The sequence below is a fragment of the Equus przewalskii genome, chromosome 7, assembly GCF_037783145.1.
Source record: "Equus przewalskii isolate Varuska chromosome 7, EquPr2, whole genome shotgun sequence".
In the NCBI taxonomy this organism is placed as follows: domain Eukaryota; kingdom Metazoa; phylum Chordata; class Mammalia; order Perissodactyla; family Equidae; genus Equus; species Equus przewalskii.
Genome location: NC_091837.1, coordinates 8749320 through 8764775, shown reverse-complemented (window position 1 = coordinate 8764775; position 15456 = coordinate 8749320). Strand labels below are relative to the sequence as shown.

Sequence of the window (15456 nt, the reverse complement as noted above, 5' to 3'; positions counted from 1 at the left end):
ATTTTAAAATTTTAATATTAAAAAATGAATACATTTAAACAACATTCAAAGTGTCTGGATTCAAATGTATGATGTGATTAACCTAAACTGTGATACTCTTACCCGTAGCATACCGGTGTCTGAGTTAGCTATTAAAGTTTTAGTCATTAAGTTTGTTAAAACTACTAGTTATTATTTAAAGTATTTAAACAAGCTATTTAAAGTTATTAAAACTATTAATTATTATAGTTATTTAAAATTAATTATTAAAGTTTAAAATCACAAGGACTTTAGAAGTTATTAGCTGTGACAGATTACGTTATTTAAGCTCCAACCATATACCAGGACTTGTACAAAGTGGGGGATACAAGGATAGCATGGTCTGCAGCCTGTGGGGAGCCCCTAGTTTTCGACCGAAGACAGACACATAAACAGATAAGCATATGCAAGCTTCACTATAATAAGTGAGATGAGCAAAAGGTTGGGAGCACTGAAGAGGGGCGTCTGCCCTGGCGTGATGGGAGGCAGGAGTTACTGTTTGTCAAAGAGGGCTTCTGGAAGAAGCGGGGTCTTAGTGCAGAGCTTCTCCAACTTTAAGGTGCACACAGTCATCAGGGATCTTATTAAAATGCAGATTCTGATTCCTTAGGTCTCAGACAGGCCTGAGACTTCGCCTTTCTAGCAAGCCCCTGGGATGCTGGAGCTGCAGGACCACACTTTAAGTAGCCAGGTCTAGACGTTAGGTTTGGTCCCAGTAGGGAGGACTTTGGAGGCAGAGGGAACAATCACGCGCATGCACACACAAGCACACACACAAATTCCCAAGCAAAGTCAGTGTTGCTGAGACATAAATTTTAAGAAGGTCAGGAGATGAGGTCTGAGAAGAATGAGATGGGGCCACATAATGGAAGGTCTTGTGGTCTGGATACAGAGCTTGGCTTGACCCAGGAAGATGGTAATAAGGCTGAGGAGAATGCAGCGTGTCAGAAGGAGACATTTCTCTATAGCTTTTTAAGCCTCGTTATTAGGGATTTGGGGCGAGGTTGCTCCCTCTTAAGCCATGAGAAGTTCTCTATGATTGTAGCATTGACATAGACCAGCCCTGACAGGATGTCAGCGAGAACACCTCTGCAATATGGGACCTTTGGTTGATCTCAGCCAGTGACTTCCCTGGCTCAAGTTCCTTTTAATTAAATGACACCCTGACTTTGTTAAAATAGATTTCTTGTTCCTTACAAAAATGTAGCCCCAAAAAACAGGATTTGAAAGCTTCCAATCGTGATCCCTAACAAGAGTTTGAAGCTGTGTTCAGAGTTTGAGTATAAAGCCAAGGGCACTTTGGCAGTGGTGGTCAAGGCAGTCTCTCACTTACAGAAAATGTTTTGTTTCTGTCAGCATTTTCCCTATTTTTAATGTCAGCGCTGATTTTTAGTATGTTTTAGCGTTTTTTTCAGCTATTATTGAGTACCTACTATGTAGAAAGCACTTACACAGTCATGCTCCACGTAACGAGGTTTCAGTCAACGACGGACTGCATGTAGATGCTGGTCCCATAAGATTAGTACCACGTAGCCTACACGTGTAGTATAGGCTGTACCATCTAGGTTTGTCTGAGTACACTTTATGATGTTCGCAGAGCAACGATGTCGCCTAATGCTTATCCCCATTGTTAAGCGACGCATGACTGTATTCACTTTATCTTATTTAACTTTTTCAACAATCCTATGAAGCAGGTGGTATGTCCGCTCTCCCCAGTCCCTGTTGTTCAGATGAGAAAATGAGGCTGGAGTAGTTAAGTGATTTGATGAGGATTAGACTGAGCCAAATAGGATTTGAACCTAGGACTCCTAATGGCAAGACCAGTGCCCTTTCCTTTCAGTACTTGAGAACAGCCCCATTTCCTTTATTTCCTTCAAAATGGGGCCCCTAGGATGGATCCAGGCCACGGTTGAGGTCATTCTTGAGAGTTTTCTTTGTGGATTTTTTGGGAATTAGAGTTTGAAATTCTGATAGTATGCTGAATTATTAAGATTGCCTTTTTGACATTGTGGAAACCAAAGGATTAACTCAGTGGCGACAGAGGGTCTGCAGTTCAAGCTGTTAGCTCTAAGTCGTTTTCCTTTCTTCTTTGGGTTTGGGAAATCCCAAGCCCCAGGAGTAAAGCAGGCTGCGTTGGTATCCAGGAAGCATTTGTTGCACAGCAGAGCCACTCTGTAGAATGTTGGGCTGTCTCTGCGGGTGTTCCAGCCCAGCTGCTCTCAGCTGGGAAGGGGCTCCCCAGAGTTGGACTCTGCATGAGACACTGCATCAGCCGCCTTGTCCAGGCCTCAGAGTTTCTCTCACCTTGTCTTCATTGCATGGGCTGAAGTTCGTCTTGAAAAAGACACGTCTCTGTGCATCATTAATTACAGTTAAAACGAACCTCAAACTTTGGCTGACAGCCCAAGCAATATTGACATGAACATTAATAATATGAATTATGCAGACTAATCTTTTCACCTCTTCTGTCTTTCCATTACAATACTTAACACTTTTATTTAATTGAACCCTTTTAGGCTGTCCAAATTAGCATTGTCAGAACCATGTTTTATATTGTTTATTCTTGTTCTCCCAACTAGATTAAGTTTTTCAAAGGCATGAGCGAGGGAGCTCTGGAATTTCTATGAAGGAGAAACTTAAGGTAGGAAGGGGAACGCAAGGATTTCTCCTAAAGCTGTATTTGCATAGCAGGTGCCCTCATTTTCCTTGGATTGTATGTTTACTTATGGAGGGATGCTGATGGAATTTATGGGAGCTTTATCCCCTCAAGCCGCTTCCTGGGCAGTCACTGAAAAGAGCCATATATTTTAACAGTCTTCCACAACATCTAGCCCAGTGGAGGCCGTAACAGGTGCTCACTAAATATTTTTGATGACATGATGTCACATCTCTTCCAGTAAGAGACACAACAGGAGCTAGTGGAAAGAATGTGGACTTCAGAGTCACACTGGCTTAGGTTTGAATCATTACTCATTTAATAGCTTACAGCAAAATGATTCTCCCCTGAGCCTTGGTTTCCTCATCTGTGCCTTCAAGGGTTATTTTGAAGATTAAGTGAGTAAAAATATACGTAACCCTAAGTCCAGGACCTAGCACATGGTAGACATGAAAGTTCTAGCAGGTATTGTGGTGGCCTGTGCTTTCCCCAAGGAATGGACTACCATTGGCATATTCCTGTCATCTAATTCCTAAATAGGTTCCTCCTAGCCTGTGTTTTATTTGTCATTCCTTTTTTATCTGACTGGCCATGGGGCTCAGTAGCGTGCCTCATGCCTCAGCTGCCGTGGCGGCCATTCCCCTGGGGCCTGGTGGGGTACTGCACTCTGGGAACACAAGAGGCCCCACATTTGTTCTTACAATGCAGTTTATGGTTTCAGATCTGACATGTGCTCGATTGTTCTTTGTTTTTGGCAGTGGATATTATTTAATTTTCCATAAAAAAATACAGACTTTCTGAACCAAATGGACATTTTCTTTGGTGACAGATATATACTGTATTTCCAAAATGTTCTAAAGCACAGTTGTGTAAAGCATACAAATAACTTAAGAAAGGAAAATCATTCAGATCAATAAGGATGACTTTACCAAAAATCTTTACACTAGCACTTGCCTGTGAGAAATATACAAAAACATAAGAAATAGTTCCTACCCTCAATCTTATGATATAATTAGGAATCTGAGTTATAAACATAAGAGAAAATTGGAGAGCAGCCCATCACTTATATAAATAAGATTGAATTATGAGATAGAGTGCTGTGAGTATTTGAAGGCAAGAGGGCTCAGTCAGGTTGTGCAACTTGGAGGCATCGTTACGGAGAAGGGTGGAGGGGCTGCATGGGTCAGGGCACGGGTCAGGGAATAGCCTGGCAGACTTGAGGAAGGGCACGGGATTGGTGTGCATGTGGGTTGGGAACCAAACTGCCTGAGTAGAGGAGTGGACAGAGAGGAACTGGGTCAGACCCTGAAAGCCAGAGTTGAGTAGATGGGGACTGACATGCTGAAAGCCCCAGTTTAGGAAGATGAGCCCAGTGTCCGTTTACAGGACAGATCAGAAGAAGGAAGTTTGGGGAGCAAAGAATGGATTTCTAAATCCAGGGGATAAGGGCCTGGGCTATGATGACAGCAGTGAGATAAGACAGGAAGGGTTAAATCCAAGATGCATTTAGAAAGAAGACAGAACTTGATGACAAATGGAATATATAAGGGATGAAACAGCAGGAAGAGTAAGAGATGACTCTGTGTTTCTTTGCCTGGGATATTTGCGGTGTCCCTGAAAAAAAAGTACAAGTCAACAAACTGAGCTCCTCTTCCCAGAGACACAGCTGTATCATTCCTCTTGAACTTGGACTGACCTTTTGTCAAGTAAGGTGTTTCAGTTGTCTGTTACTGCATAACGAGCCACCCCAAACCCCAGTGACTTAAAACAACAACTTATCATTTCTCCTGATTCTGTGAGTTGGCTGAGTTTCAGCTGGGCAGTTCTTCTGCAACTCTCATCTGGGCTCCATCAAGTGGCTGCATTTACCTGGGGACTCTGCTGGGGCTAGGACATCCAAGATGGCTTCAGGCCTCAACCTGGACTACCTCTTTTTTCAGTAGCACATTCAGATCTCTTCTATGGTGGTTGGCTTCCAAGAGAGAGGGAGCAGAAGCTGCCAGTCCTCTTAAGGCATGAACTCAGAAGTCCACCACATTCTGTTGATCAAAGCAAGTCGCAAAGCCAGCCCGGACTCAAGAGGAGAGGAAATTAATTCCAACTGTTAAAGTGGGGTGCAACACACGTGTACAGGGAGAGGAGAAATTATTAGAGCCTCCTTTGGAGACTGTCTACCGCATTAAATCACCGGAAGTTAAGTTTCAGAGAAGGAACTCCCACTAGAAGAGAACTACCACAGTGATGCATCTGGGCTGTATGGGGGTCAGGACCCTTAGGAACTCTTACTACCTTCCCCTAAAGGTAAAATTTCATAGGGGAAGAAAAAGCTGTGGTTACTTATTTATTTGGGTGAGTTGATAGAGACTCAGACACAAGTAGGGCTGCTTGAAGGATCAGACTGACTGAAAGGGAGAGTTGATGTTTAGAATAAAGTTGTAGAGGTAGGGTGGGGCCATGTTGTGATAGGACTTAGACGAAGATGGCAGCTGCCAGATTTGGAATGGAAGTTGCAGATGGACAGGATAGGGTGCAGTGTGCTAGGGGTCACAGGCTGAGAGGGTGGAATAATCCACACTTAACCCATCGATGCTCTGAAGGAAGTATTCTAAACAATTGGTCCTCTAATAGGACACCAGCAGAATCATCTCCTGTGTACTTAGTCCTTGTTCCCACAAAGGGGAGAAATCAGCTGCTGAGGCACCAGGGTGGAGTCCCTGGGGTAGAAGATGGTCTCTGCCACACAAGGTTAAATGACATTTAAAATAAGCAGAGTCACTTCATCGTTTCTGAAGAAGCAGATTTTACTTATAAGAAAAAGTAAAAGTTCTGCAGAGCCAGGGAAGAGTTTTCTAAAACACAGGACAAGAACTTTGCTTCTGGTTTCTTAAATAAATATCTCAGATCTGGTCAGAGCACTGGAATAGAAAACATAGTAACAGTCAGGACTTCTTCCTATGCAAATTACCATCTGAAGATTTGTATTCAAATCAAGCTTTGACCATAATGGGTATGCTTTCTGGCTTTGTCAGAAATTGTTTATTGCCGGCAATAGAACTCACGCAAGCTAACTTGAGCAAAAGGGATTTATTGGAAAGACATTGGGACTGTATCACAGAGCCCAATCCCTGTGTCTCAAGAACCTAGGAAGAAAGTGTTCACTCTTGCCATCTCTCTCTGAGGCCACATGGTCTCTCATCTCTGCCTCTCTCTCAGCTTGGTGTCCATTCTTTTTCCTCTTTGTGGACCAGTAGAATCAGCTCACTCATCGACTCATGTGGCCCCAATATGGCTGCTTGCCTTAACCCCTACTTGACAGAACCCTGTAAGTCCAGTACCTGCAATTCACTAACTGGAATCCCAATTCCAGCTTCCTGGGAGAGAGAATCTGGTGGCCCCAGTGGGAGTCAGCTGTGGCCAGAGGATGGGGTCCTTTGGCGTCTCCCCAGTGAGCACAAGTTATGTCAGCAGATCCTCTGAGAAGGTGCCGTGGGCAAGAAGTGGTTCTCAGAACAGGGCTGTCAGCGGCGGCTCCCTGGAGGTGTGTGTAGCACCTTCACATTGAGGCCGCAGTTAGATCCAAATGTACTGGGTGTTTAGTAAGCCTGCCAGATTGCTTCCCAACAGTTCCTTGTGACAGTAAAGAACAGTAGTTCCTGGGTTAATCCAAATAGAGGCCCATCTCCCCTCAGCTGCCTCTCAAACTTTGATCTCTGTCAAGAACTCTGAACATCTGAGGAGAATGTTGGTAATTAACTGTCATGAGTTTCATAGCATCCACTGTGATAAACAAGGGGTCTATTTGTATTTTAAGATGATTTTTTAAAAATTGAAAGTGATGGAGCCTCTTTGGTAACAGGAAAAATGCATGACCAAGCCACAGGACTTTAAAGTGGTCTTGAAAGTAAAAAGGAATTTGAGAACAAATATCCTTTTTCAAATGGACTTTTCCTCCCTGCTTCTGGGAAGAGCTAAGGGTGGGACACGGTCTGGAAATCCACTCAGTTGACCAGTAATGCTTTTGAAGACTACATGACGTGTCTCCTCCGGCGAGACTTCGAGCCACACTTTCCAGTGCGAGTCAGAGGGCAGTGGCACCCCTCAGAGGCTGGCCTCAGGGCACACAAAGTATTGAGGGACCAATGTGCCTGAGGGTTCAGTCTTTAATCTCAAGGAGACATTTTCATTTGGCTCCCCAGACTGGCCCTGTAAGGAAAGGGGGCCAGGGACAGCAAGAAAAAAAAACATGGAGTGAGAATCTGCAACCCTGGAGCTCACTGCTCTCCACTTCATCATGTGTCCCCATGCGAGGCCCTTAACCTTGCGAAACTGTGATTTCTTCTCTGTCACGTGGGAATAACATCATCTGACCTGCCTTCCTGAAAGGGCTGTGAGTTTCATGTGAGATGCTTACGTGAAAGTGCACTGTACACTTGCCAGACGTAAGAGATTAATATTTTAATATCTGGAATCAAACTCAGTTTTCTGGAGTGGCTGCCTTTGATTTGGTCTTTTAATTTAGTGCTATTTTACTTTTCTTATTACTAAGCCTGTTGTTCTTGTTTGTGTGGTGAATGATGAAAGCCTTATTATATATGATGATAATAAACACTATTTATTCAGCACATACTATCTTGCCAGGCCTTGTGGTGTTTACTTTATTTACATTACCTCACTTTAATTCTCAGAAGAACCCTTTGAGGTCCCTATTGTTCTTCATTCTACTGTTGATGAAACTGAGCTTGGAAAGGCCGTGGAGGACGGGCCAGAATTCACCCTAGGGTCAGTCTGACTCCAAAGCCTGTGTTTGTGATTGCTGCAAAATGCTGGCCGCTTCTGGACAGATGACGGTAGCTCCAATGCCCTTCGGAATATTGCCAAGAACTGGGCAATGAGCATGCAAAAAACAACTCCTGAGCTGCAATATGAATGGCAGAAAGTGGGGAGCATAAAGCCCCTCCCTCTTTTAGAAACTGTTTATTCTGATTTTTCACATAATTCTGATAAGTTTGATAATTTTATTCTAAGCCTAAGAAGCAGCATGTTAAGAAGAGGATAAGCAAAGACTGCAGGCACTGACAGTAGCAAGAAGTAGATGCTAAGACTCCTTCCAGTTCTAATGTTCTGAGGGTTCAGCAGCCTTGGTGGTAACTGAGGAGACAGATTAACTGTTAAAGTCAGACACGAGAATGTAAAAAAGCACTATAGTCGGGGGCCATTTGGTGAAATACATTTGGTGACCTCAAGCCACCAAGAAAACTTTAAAGTAGGTTAAACTAATTAATTTTTTTAAAGAAAAAACTAATTTTAGAAAAGTTTCATCCAAATGATAAAGAGAAAATTTTAAGTTTTAAGGTTAATCTCGATGGAAAACTCAGTTATCTAGAATGGTCTTTCTAGGTAGCCAAAGAGGACAGTGAGCAGGCAGGAGGCGAGCCCACCCTTCCTGGCGATAAGTGGACATTGTGATGCAGATCAGCTCTGCTCTTCATTCGCTGCTGCCCAGGAAGTACTTTACCTACTCACTCCGGGATTTCAGCTGGGGACATGAAACATGCTTGTTCACTCAGCACACAGTTTTAGAGCATCTGCTGTGTAACTGGGACCATGACAGGCCCTGGGAATACAATGGTGTGTAGAACATACAGTCCTACCCTTAAGTTGTTCATGGTTAACTGGGGAGAGAGAGACACATAAACAGGTGTTTAGAATCAAACTCAGCATAGGCTGCTGTAGGATTACACAGCAGGAGCATCTAACCTTATTTGTGAGGGGCAGGGATGATGGGAGGGCCCTGGGGCCTTCCAGGGGAAATGATGCTCAAGCTGCAATCTTATGCAGAGAAGAGTATTCCAGGCAGAAGGAATAGCATGTGCAAAAGTCTAGAGGCCAGAGTCATATGCAGTTGGGAAATTTGCAAATACACTATAATTTGGTTTGGCCTTTATATAGAATGTGAGCCGAGGGATAGAGAGAGGGGTCGTGCTGGCAGGGGAGAGAAGGGGAGCAGCACAAATCAGGCAGGGCCTCGTGTACCATGTGAGAAAATTTGGACTTTATCCTGAGGGACAACCAGGGAGCTTCGACGGTTTTAGGCAGGGCCCCTGCATACCTCTCCAGGTCCTGCTGCTTTTCCCTCTCTCTGTTGCTGGTTATGCTCATTCTTTTTGTTCCTGCGAAGGCCAAGGTCATTCTTGCTTTAGTTCTTTGCACTTGCTGTTCCTTCTGCCTGGAATGTACTGTAAAGATTACTCTGGTTGCAACGTACTAACTAGATTAGAGCAGGGTGAGCCTAGAAACAGGAAGATGGAATAGGAGGGCAATCCACTGGTCTTAGTGAGAGGCGATGATGGCCTGAACTGGAGAAACGACAGCGTGGATAGAGAGACATGGACAGATGTCTGCGATATTTTAGGAGGTAGAATTGACAGTGTCTGGCAAATGATTGATTTGGGCAGCGGGGTTGATCTTCGGGCCATTGATGTTCAAATGGATGGAGCAGCCGCACGATGTGGTCTGATTTCCAGTGATCTTCTTCCTGGTGTGTTTTGGGACCTTTCTGCCCCACTGGAATGTGAGCTGCCTGGATTTGCTCACTGAATTGTGAATAACGTTTATAGGTTCCAGCTGCATTAATACAACCCATGGCCTTGTTTATGTCTCATCTTAACTTTTATGATTATGTGCCTTGGGCTCTCTATAAACTAATACATAATAACATGCTTACTTGTGAGCATAATGGAATAAATGAGACAAAAATCATAGTAAATGACCAAGATGATCATGATCAAGTAGTTCTTATTAAGAACTATTAAATGCGTGGCTCAGGTTTCCATATGCAATGTCCCTTTAACAAACTCGGCTTATATGATTCCCCACCCCCCACCCACCCCAGAGATGCTTAACTCACTGCATTTGTTTAAACCCTAAAACCCAGACATTCCCAAGCCAGGCACCTACTAAACACTGGACTCCTACTGCCTAGAGCTTTTCTGTTTACATTTGCTACTATAGAGATTTGGTTTGTTTCCGAAAGATGCATTTTAACATTTGTGTGGTGAGCCATGTTTGTTATAGTTGAACCACGTGTGACGCAAGGGAGAAGGGTAACCACTTGGCTTAGAGGGGGAAGGGTGACTGTTTGGGTTAGCAGAGGTACTTCCTGCCAATTTAAAATGAGCTGGTTAGATGTGGATGGTGGCAGAAATTAAAGCGTGTGTGTATGTATACATATATACATATACATGTGCATATTCTTATATGCCAAAAAACGAATGTGGATATAAAGCTTATTAAACTGGACCCATGCTGTTTTCCAGTCTTAAAGAAAAAATGCTTTCTAAGAGTCTAAATGACTCACTTTCGAAGTGGATAATGTACAACTCTTAAGTGACCTAGAAGTGCTTCTAGGACCAGGCCCCACTCATGTCATTATATCTCCAGTTATATAAACTGTGAGGAGCCAAACAGAGAAAGTAGGGAAAGACTTCATCTGATAGTGGGATGATTCATAAATTAATAACAGATGGAAAACTAAGGTGTAGACAGGTTGATTTGTCCATAGCCCACAATAAATTCATTTCTTCATTCAATAAACATATATTTAGAGTTTATTATATAGGTATATTAGTTATCTTTTGCTGTGTAACAAATTACCCTAAAAGTTAGTGACTTAAAACAACACACATTTATTGTTGCACACTTTCAGTGGGTCAGAAAACCTGGACATGGCTTAGCTGGCTCCTCTGCTTCGGGGTCTCCCCCAAGGCTGCAATCAAGGTGCCTGCCAGGGCTGGAGTCTCATCTGAAGGCTCCACTGGGGAATCTACTTCAGGCTCACGTCGTTTTTGTAGGATTCAATCTTTGTCGAAACTGAAAGTCTTGGTTTCTTGCTGGCTGTTGGCTGAAGGCCACCCTCATTGCTTGCTACATGGCCTTTCTGACACGGCATATTGTTTTATCAAAGTGTGTAAGCCAAGAAAGCAATAGAGAGAGTCTACTAGCAAGCAGAAGTCACAGCTTCTCGTAACCTAATCACAGCAGTAGCATCCCATCAACCTTGTCGCATTCTGTTGGTCAAAATCTAGTCCAGCCCACTCTCAGGGGAGGGGACTGCACAAGAGTGTGAATACCGGGAGGTGGGGATCATTGAAAGCTGTCTCCCACAGTTGGTGCATATGTTCAGGTTTCTTTATTCTCAAATACAGCTTTTTCTACTAGACCAAACCATCTGATTGTGTGGTTACGAAACACTAATATGTTTACTGTGGTAAGCTTGATAGTGGCCCTCCAAAAATGTCTGTGTTGTAATCCCTGGAATCTTTGAATATGTTACCTTACCTGGTATAAGAGACGTTGCAGGTGTGATTAAGTTAAGGATTTTGAAATGGGGAAGTTATTCTGAATTATCCAGGTAGGCCCAGTGTAATCACACGGGTTTGTATGACAGAGAGGCAGGAGGATCAGAGTCAGAGAAGATGATGTGGTGATGGAAGCAGAGGGAGGAAAGAAGATATGATGATGGAAGCAGAGGCTGGAATGGTGCAGCTGCAAGCCAAGGAATAGGGGCAGCTTCCAGGAGATGGAAAAGGCAGGGAACAAATTCTCCTCTTGAGCCTCCAGAAGGAACACAGCTCTGCCGACACCTTGATTTTAGTCCCACAAGACTCATTTAGTACTTCTGACCTCCTGAACTGTAAGATAATGAATTTATACTGCTTTAAGCCACTTAGGTTTGTGGTAATTTGCTTCAGCAGCAATAGGAAACTAATGACCTTCACCCAAGGACCTTGGGGAAACCCACTTGTGGAGCTTTCTAAGCACCAAGAGGAAGGACATGGGTAGAATGACGGGCTTCTAAGGGCTTTTCCTGCCCTCCAGTGACTCTGAAACATAATTTACATATTGTAGCTTCTCTGTTTTTAGGAAATTGTTCCTAGTTCTCTTTAATATTAAATTCTATCAATGCCGAACAGGTTAAAAATTTCTTAATGTTAGTTAAAGGTGGACCTGGGCCTCCCATAATCTTCAAAATAAACCAGAAACATAGCATTTAGCTGAGGACACTAAGGCTTCCATTTTTAAAGCTTATTGCTTGTTATTTATTTGTACCTTAGGAGTGGAAATACTGGCTGAGATGAAAGTACCTGGCACAAATTGCATTTCCTTCTTGGTGTTTCACAGCCAGGTGTTGTGAAATTCCTTTGTTTTTCTTTTTTCTCCAGTGCCTGGAAACCTTGGCTGCTATAAGGATCATGGAAACCCACCTCCTCTAACTGGCGCCAGTAAAACATCTAACAAACTTACCATACAAACCTGCATCAGCTTTTGTCGGAGTCAGAGGTTCAAGGTAATGACTCTGTGGCTGTGTATCTATAGAAAAGGATAAAGATGTATGTGCATTCTGCTGAGATAACTTAAAAATACATGTACATTTTTAAAAAACAACCTGTAAAGCCATGCCATCTACTTGTCTGCCAAGGAGAAGTTGGAGGAGGAGCGGGGCTTGGGATTCAGGAGTGTGAGGCAGCACTGCTGTCTAAAGACCGGGAGAAATGGAGAGGGAAATCTCCAGTGTCCGCATCCCTGTTTGACCTCCGACAGAGTTCTGTGTTTCCTCGTGCCTTTGTATCTTAGGAGCAGGGACATCTCTGGCTCCACAGAGGATCTGGGAATAAGCCAAGGTAGTGGTTGCTTCCTTGATACATTAAGGGGCCCTAGCCTGCACACCAGTCCAAAATATTTTCTTTCCTTCTTATTCATTCTTCTATCTGAAATTCATTCCTTGGCTGATAAGATTCAATAATACTATTGTTTGTTATATCAAAAAAAGAAAATTCCTTCCTTCCTTCCTTCCTTCCTTCCTTCCTTCCTCCCTCCTTACCTCCCTCCCTCCCTCCCTCCCTCCTCCCCTCCTCCCCTCCTCCCTTCCTTCCCTCCTTCCTTCCTTCCTGCCTCCCTCCCTTCCTCCTTCCCTCCCAGCCAAAAAGTCCTTAACCAGACCCAAGCTCGACGAGTAGCCTGGCAGGGTTCAGGGCCAGTGTGAGGCAGGTGGCTTAGCAGGGTGGTTGGCCCAGCATAATCAGATGATTGGTTGCTTGCAAAGGCATTGAACATAAACGTAAATATATTGAGGATAATGGGAGCCAGGTTTCTCACTGTTGGAGAAGGGAGCCAGGGAAAACTGGAATGAAGCCTACAGTGTTGGACAGGGGTTGAAGTTATTAGTATAGTGCAATCTTGGTTTCTGAAAACTGTTCTTCACTAAAAAGAACTGGAGCTCTTTGGAGAAAACTGCACGTTCTAGACCTGGTTTTGAGAAAATGCTAGGTGATCCTGAAATTACAAGAAAATAAGGAAGGATAGGGACTTGTCTAAAGGACATAGGAACCAGCTTAAAGGGTCTCCACTGGCCAAATAGAGCATAGTTTGAGCTTCAAAACAAATAATGATAGTAATAAATATACTCCATTGAGTAAAGAATCCTCAGATCCACGCTGATATAAATAAGTGAATAAGTAAACAAGGAGAAGAAAAACATTTCCATATAGGGGAATGCCAACTAATAAATGTAGAAGAAATAGTGGAGTTAGAAAGTTCACCATTTGGCAGCCATCATAGTAATAATTGATTCAAAGAACAAATATCAAGGTACGCAAATATCCCAAGTCCTTATCTACTGGTAAATGGGTAAAAGTTGCATGAGGAATAGGATATTTAGATAGTCTCAAAGATCTCCCCGCAAAATACTATAAAAGGAAAACAAGTAATTCTGCAGTGGAGAAAACTGGCATATACTACCTAACGCAAGTGCTCAAAGTTAATATCACCAGTGATGGGACAACTCGACATTGTGTCCCACCTGACCTGTCAAGAGCATAACATCACTTTAGTGGTATTTCTGCCCAAAATCCGTAATGTGAATCTGATCATGAGGAAACATAGACAAACCTGAAATGAGGAACATTCTACAAAATGACTGGCCTTTATTCTTCAAAAACATTAAGGTCACAAAGGTCAAGGAAGGACCAATGAACTATTCCAGTTTGAAGGAGACTGAGGAGACCTCACAATTAAGTACATCTGTGGTCCTGGATTGACTCCTTTTCTACAAAGGATGTGATTCGGGCAGTTGCCAGCTTGAATGGGGGTCTCTAGGTGAAAGGGATGGGGGCAGTTCTTTGTGTTGGTCTTGCAACTTCTCTGCACATTTGAAATTATTTCAGAATAAAAATATAGTAAAAGCATTTGGGGAAATACAATACCTATTAATGATAAAAGCCATCAGCAAACTAGGAGTAGAGGGAAACTTCCTCAACCTGATTAAGAGCATCTACAAAAAACCCCCAAAATAACATCATTTTCAGTAGTGAAAGGTTCAGTGCTTTCTACCTAAGATCAGGAACAAACAATGATGTCTACTCTCACCTCTTCTATTCACCATTGTACTGGAGGTCCTTGCCAATGGAATAAGGGGGAAAAAAGAAATAAAATGTGTGTAGGTTGGAAAAGAAGTAAAATTTTCTTTATTTATGGACAACATGATCATCTATGTAGACAATTCTAAGGAATCTAGAATAAAACAGCTTCTAGAACTAATAAGTAAATTTTTCAAGGTTGCAGGTTATAAGGTCATATATATATAAAGTCCTATATATATAAAAGATCTTCTGTATATATTCATATATTATTCATATATATATATATGAATCAGTTGCATTTCTATACGTTAGCAGTGAACAGTTAGAAAATTTTAAATTCCATTTATAGTAGCATAAATAACTTAAGGATAAATTTAACAAAGGATATTAAAGACCACATAACATTGCAAGGGAAAATTAAAGAAAACCTAAATAAATGGAGACATTGTTCATGGCTTAGAAGACTCAATATTGTTAAAATGTCAGTTCTTCCTAAATTGACCTATAGATTCAGTGCAATCTCAATCAAAATCATAGCATGCTTTTTGAAAAAATTGACAAACTGATCCTAGAATTTATATAGAAAGGAAAAGAACCTGTAATAACGAAAATAATTTTGAAAAAGATCTGCTTTGGAGGACTTACGCTGCCTGATCTCAAGACTTACTATAAAGCTATAATAATCAAGAGAGTGGTATTGGCATAAGAATAGTCACATAGATCAGGAGTCCGCAAACAATGGCATCTGGGCCAAATCCTACCACCCACCTATTTTTGTAAATACAGTTTTGTTGCCACACTCCTTCATTTACATATTGTCTGTGGGTGCTTTCATGTTACAACAGCAAAGTTGATTACTTAAGAAGCGACCATATGGTCCACAAAGCTGAAAACATTTACTATCTGACCTTTTATAGAAAAAGTTTTCCAACCTCTGCTATAGATCAGTGGCATCAAATAGAGAGTCCAGAAATAGACTTGTACTTATATGGACAATTGATTTTCAACAAAGATGCCAAGATAATTCAATGGAAGAAAGGATAGTCTTTCAACAAATGGTTCTGGAGAAAAACTAGAGCTCTTTAGGGAAAAAAAATGAACCTCTATCTTTACATCACACAATAGACAAAAATTAACTTTAAATTTTACTACTGAAAAAGGAGCTATAGTACTGGCATAAAGATGGACATATAGAGCACTGGAATAGAATTTAGAGTCCAGAAATAAACCCATACATTTACTTAAAGTCAATTGATTTTTGACAAGGGTGGCATACTATTCAGTGGGGAGAGAATAGTCTTTTCAACCAGTGGTACTGGGACAATTGGATATTCACATGCAAAAGAATGAATTTGGACCCCATAC

At 42.2% G+C, this 15456-nt stretch overlaps 1 protein-coding gene across 3 annotated transcripts in view; it reads left to right on the top strand.

Annotated features, from left to right (window-relative positions):
- The window catches only part of KREMEN1 (kringle containing transmembrane protein 1), a 65349-nt gene that overhangs the window by 27392 nt on the left and 22501 nt on the right, over positions 1-15456 (top strand). For all 3 annotated transcript variants that reach the window (XM_070628662.1, XM_070628661.1, XM_070628660.1), the window contains exon 4: positions 11896-12020. In XM_070628662.1, the coding sequence (XP_070484763.1) occupies positions 11896-12020 (125 nt within the window). The remainder of the gene's footprint in view (positions 1-11895; positions 12021-15456) is intronic.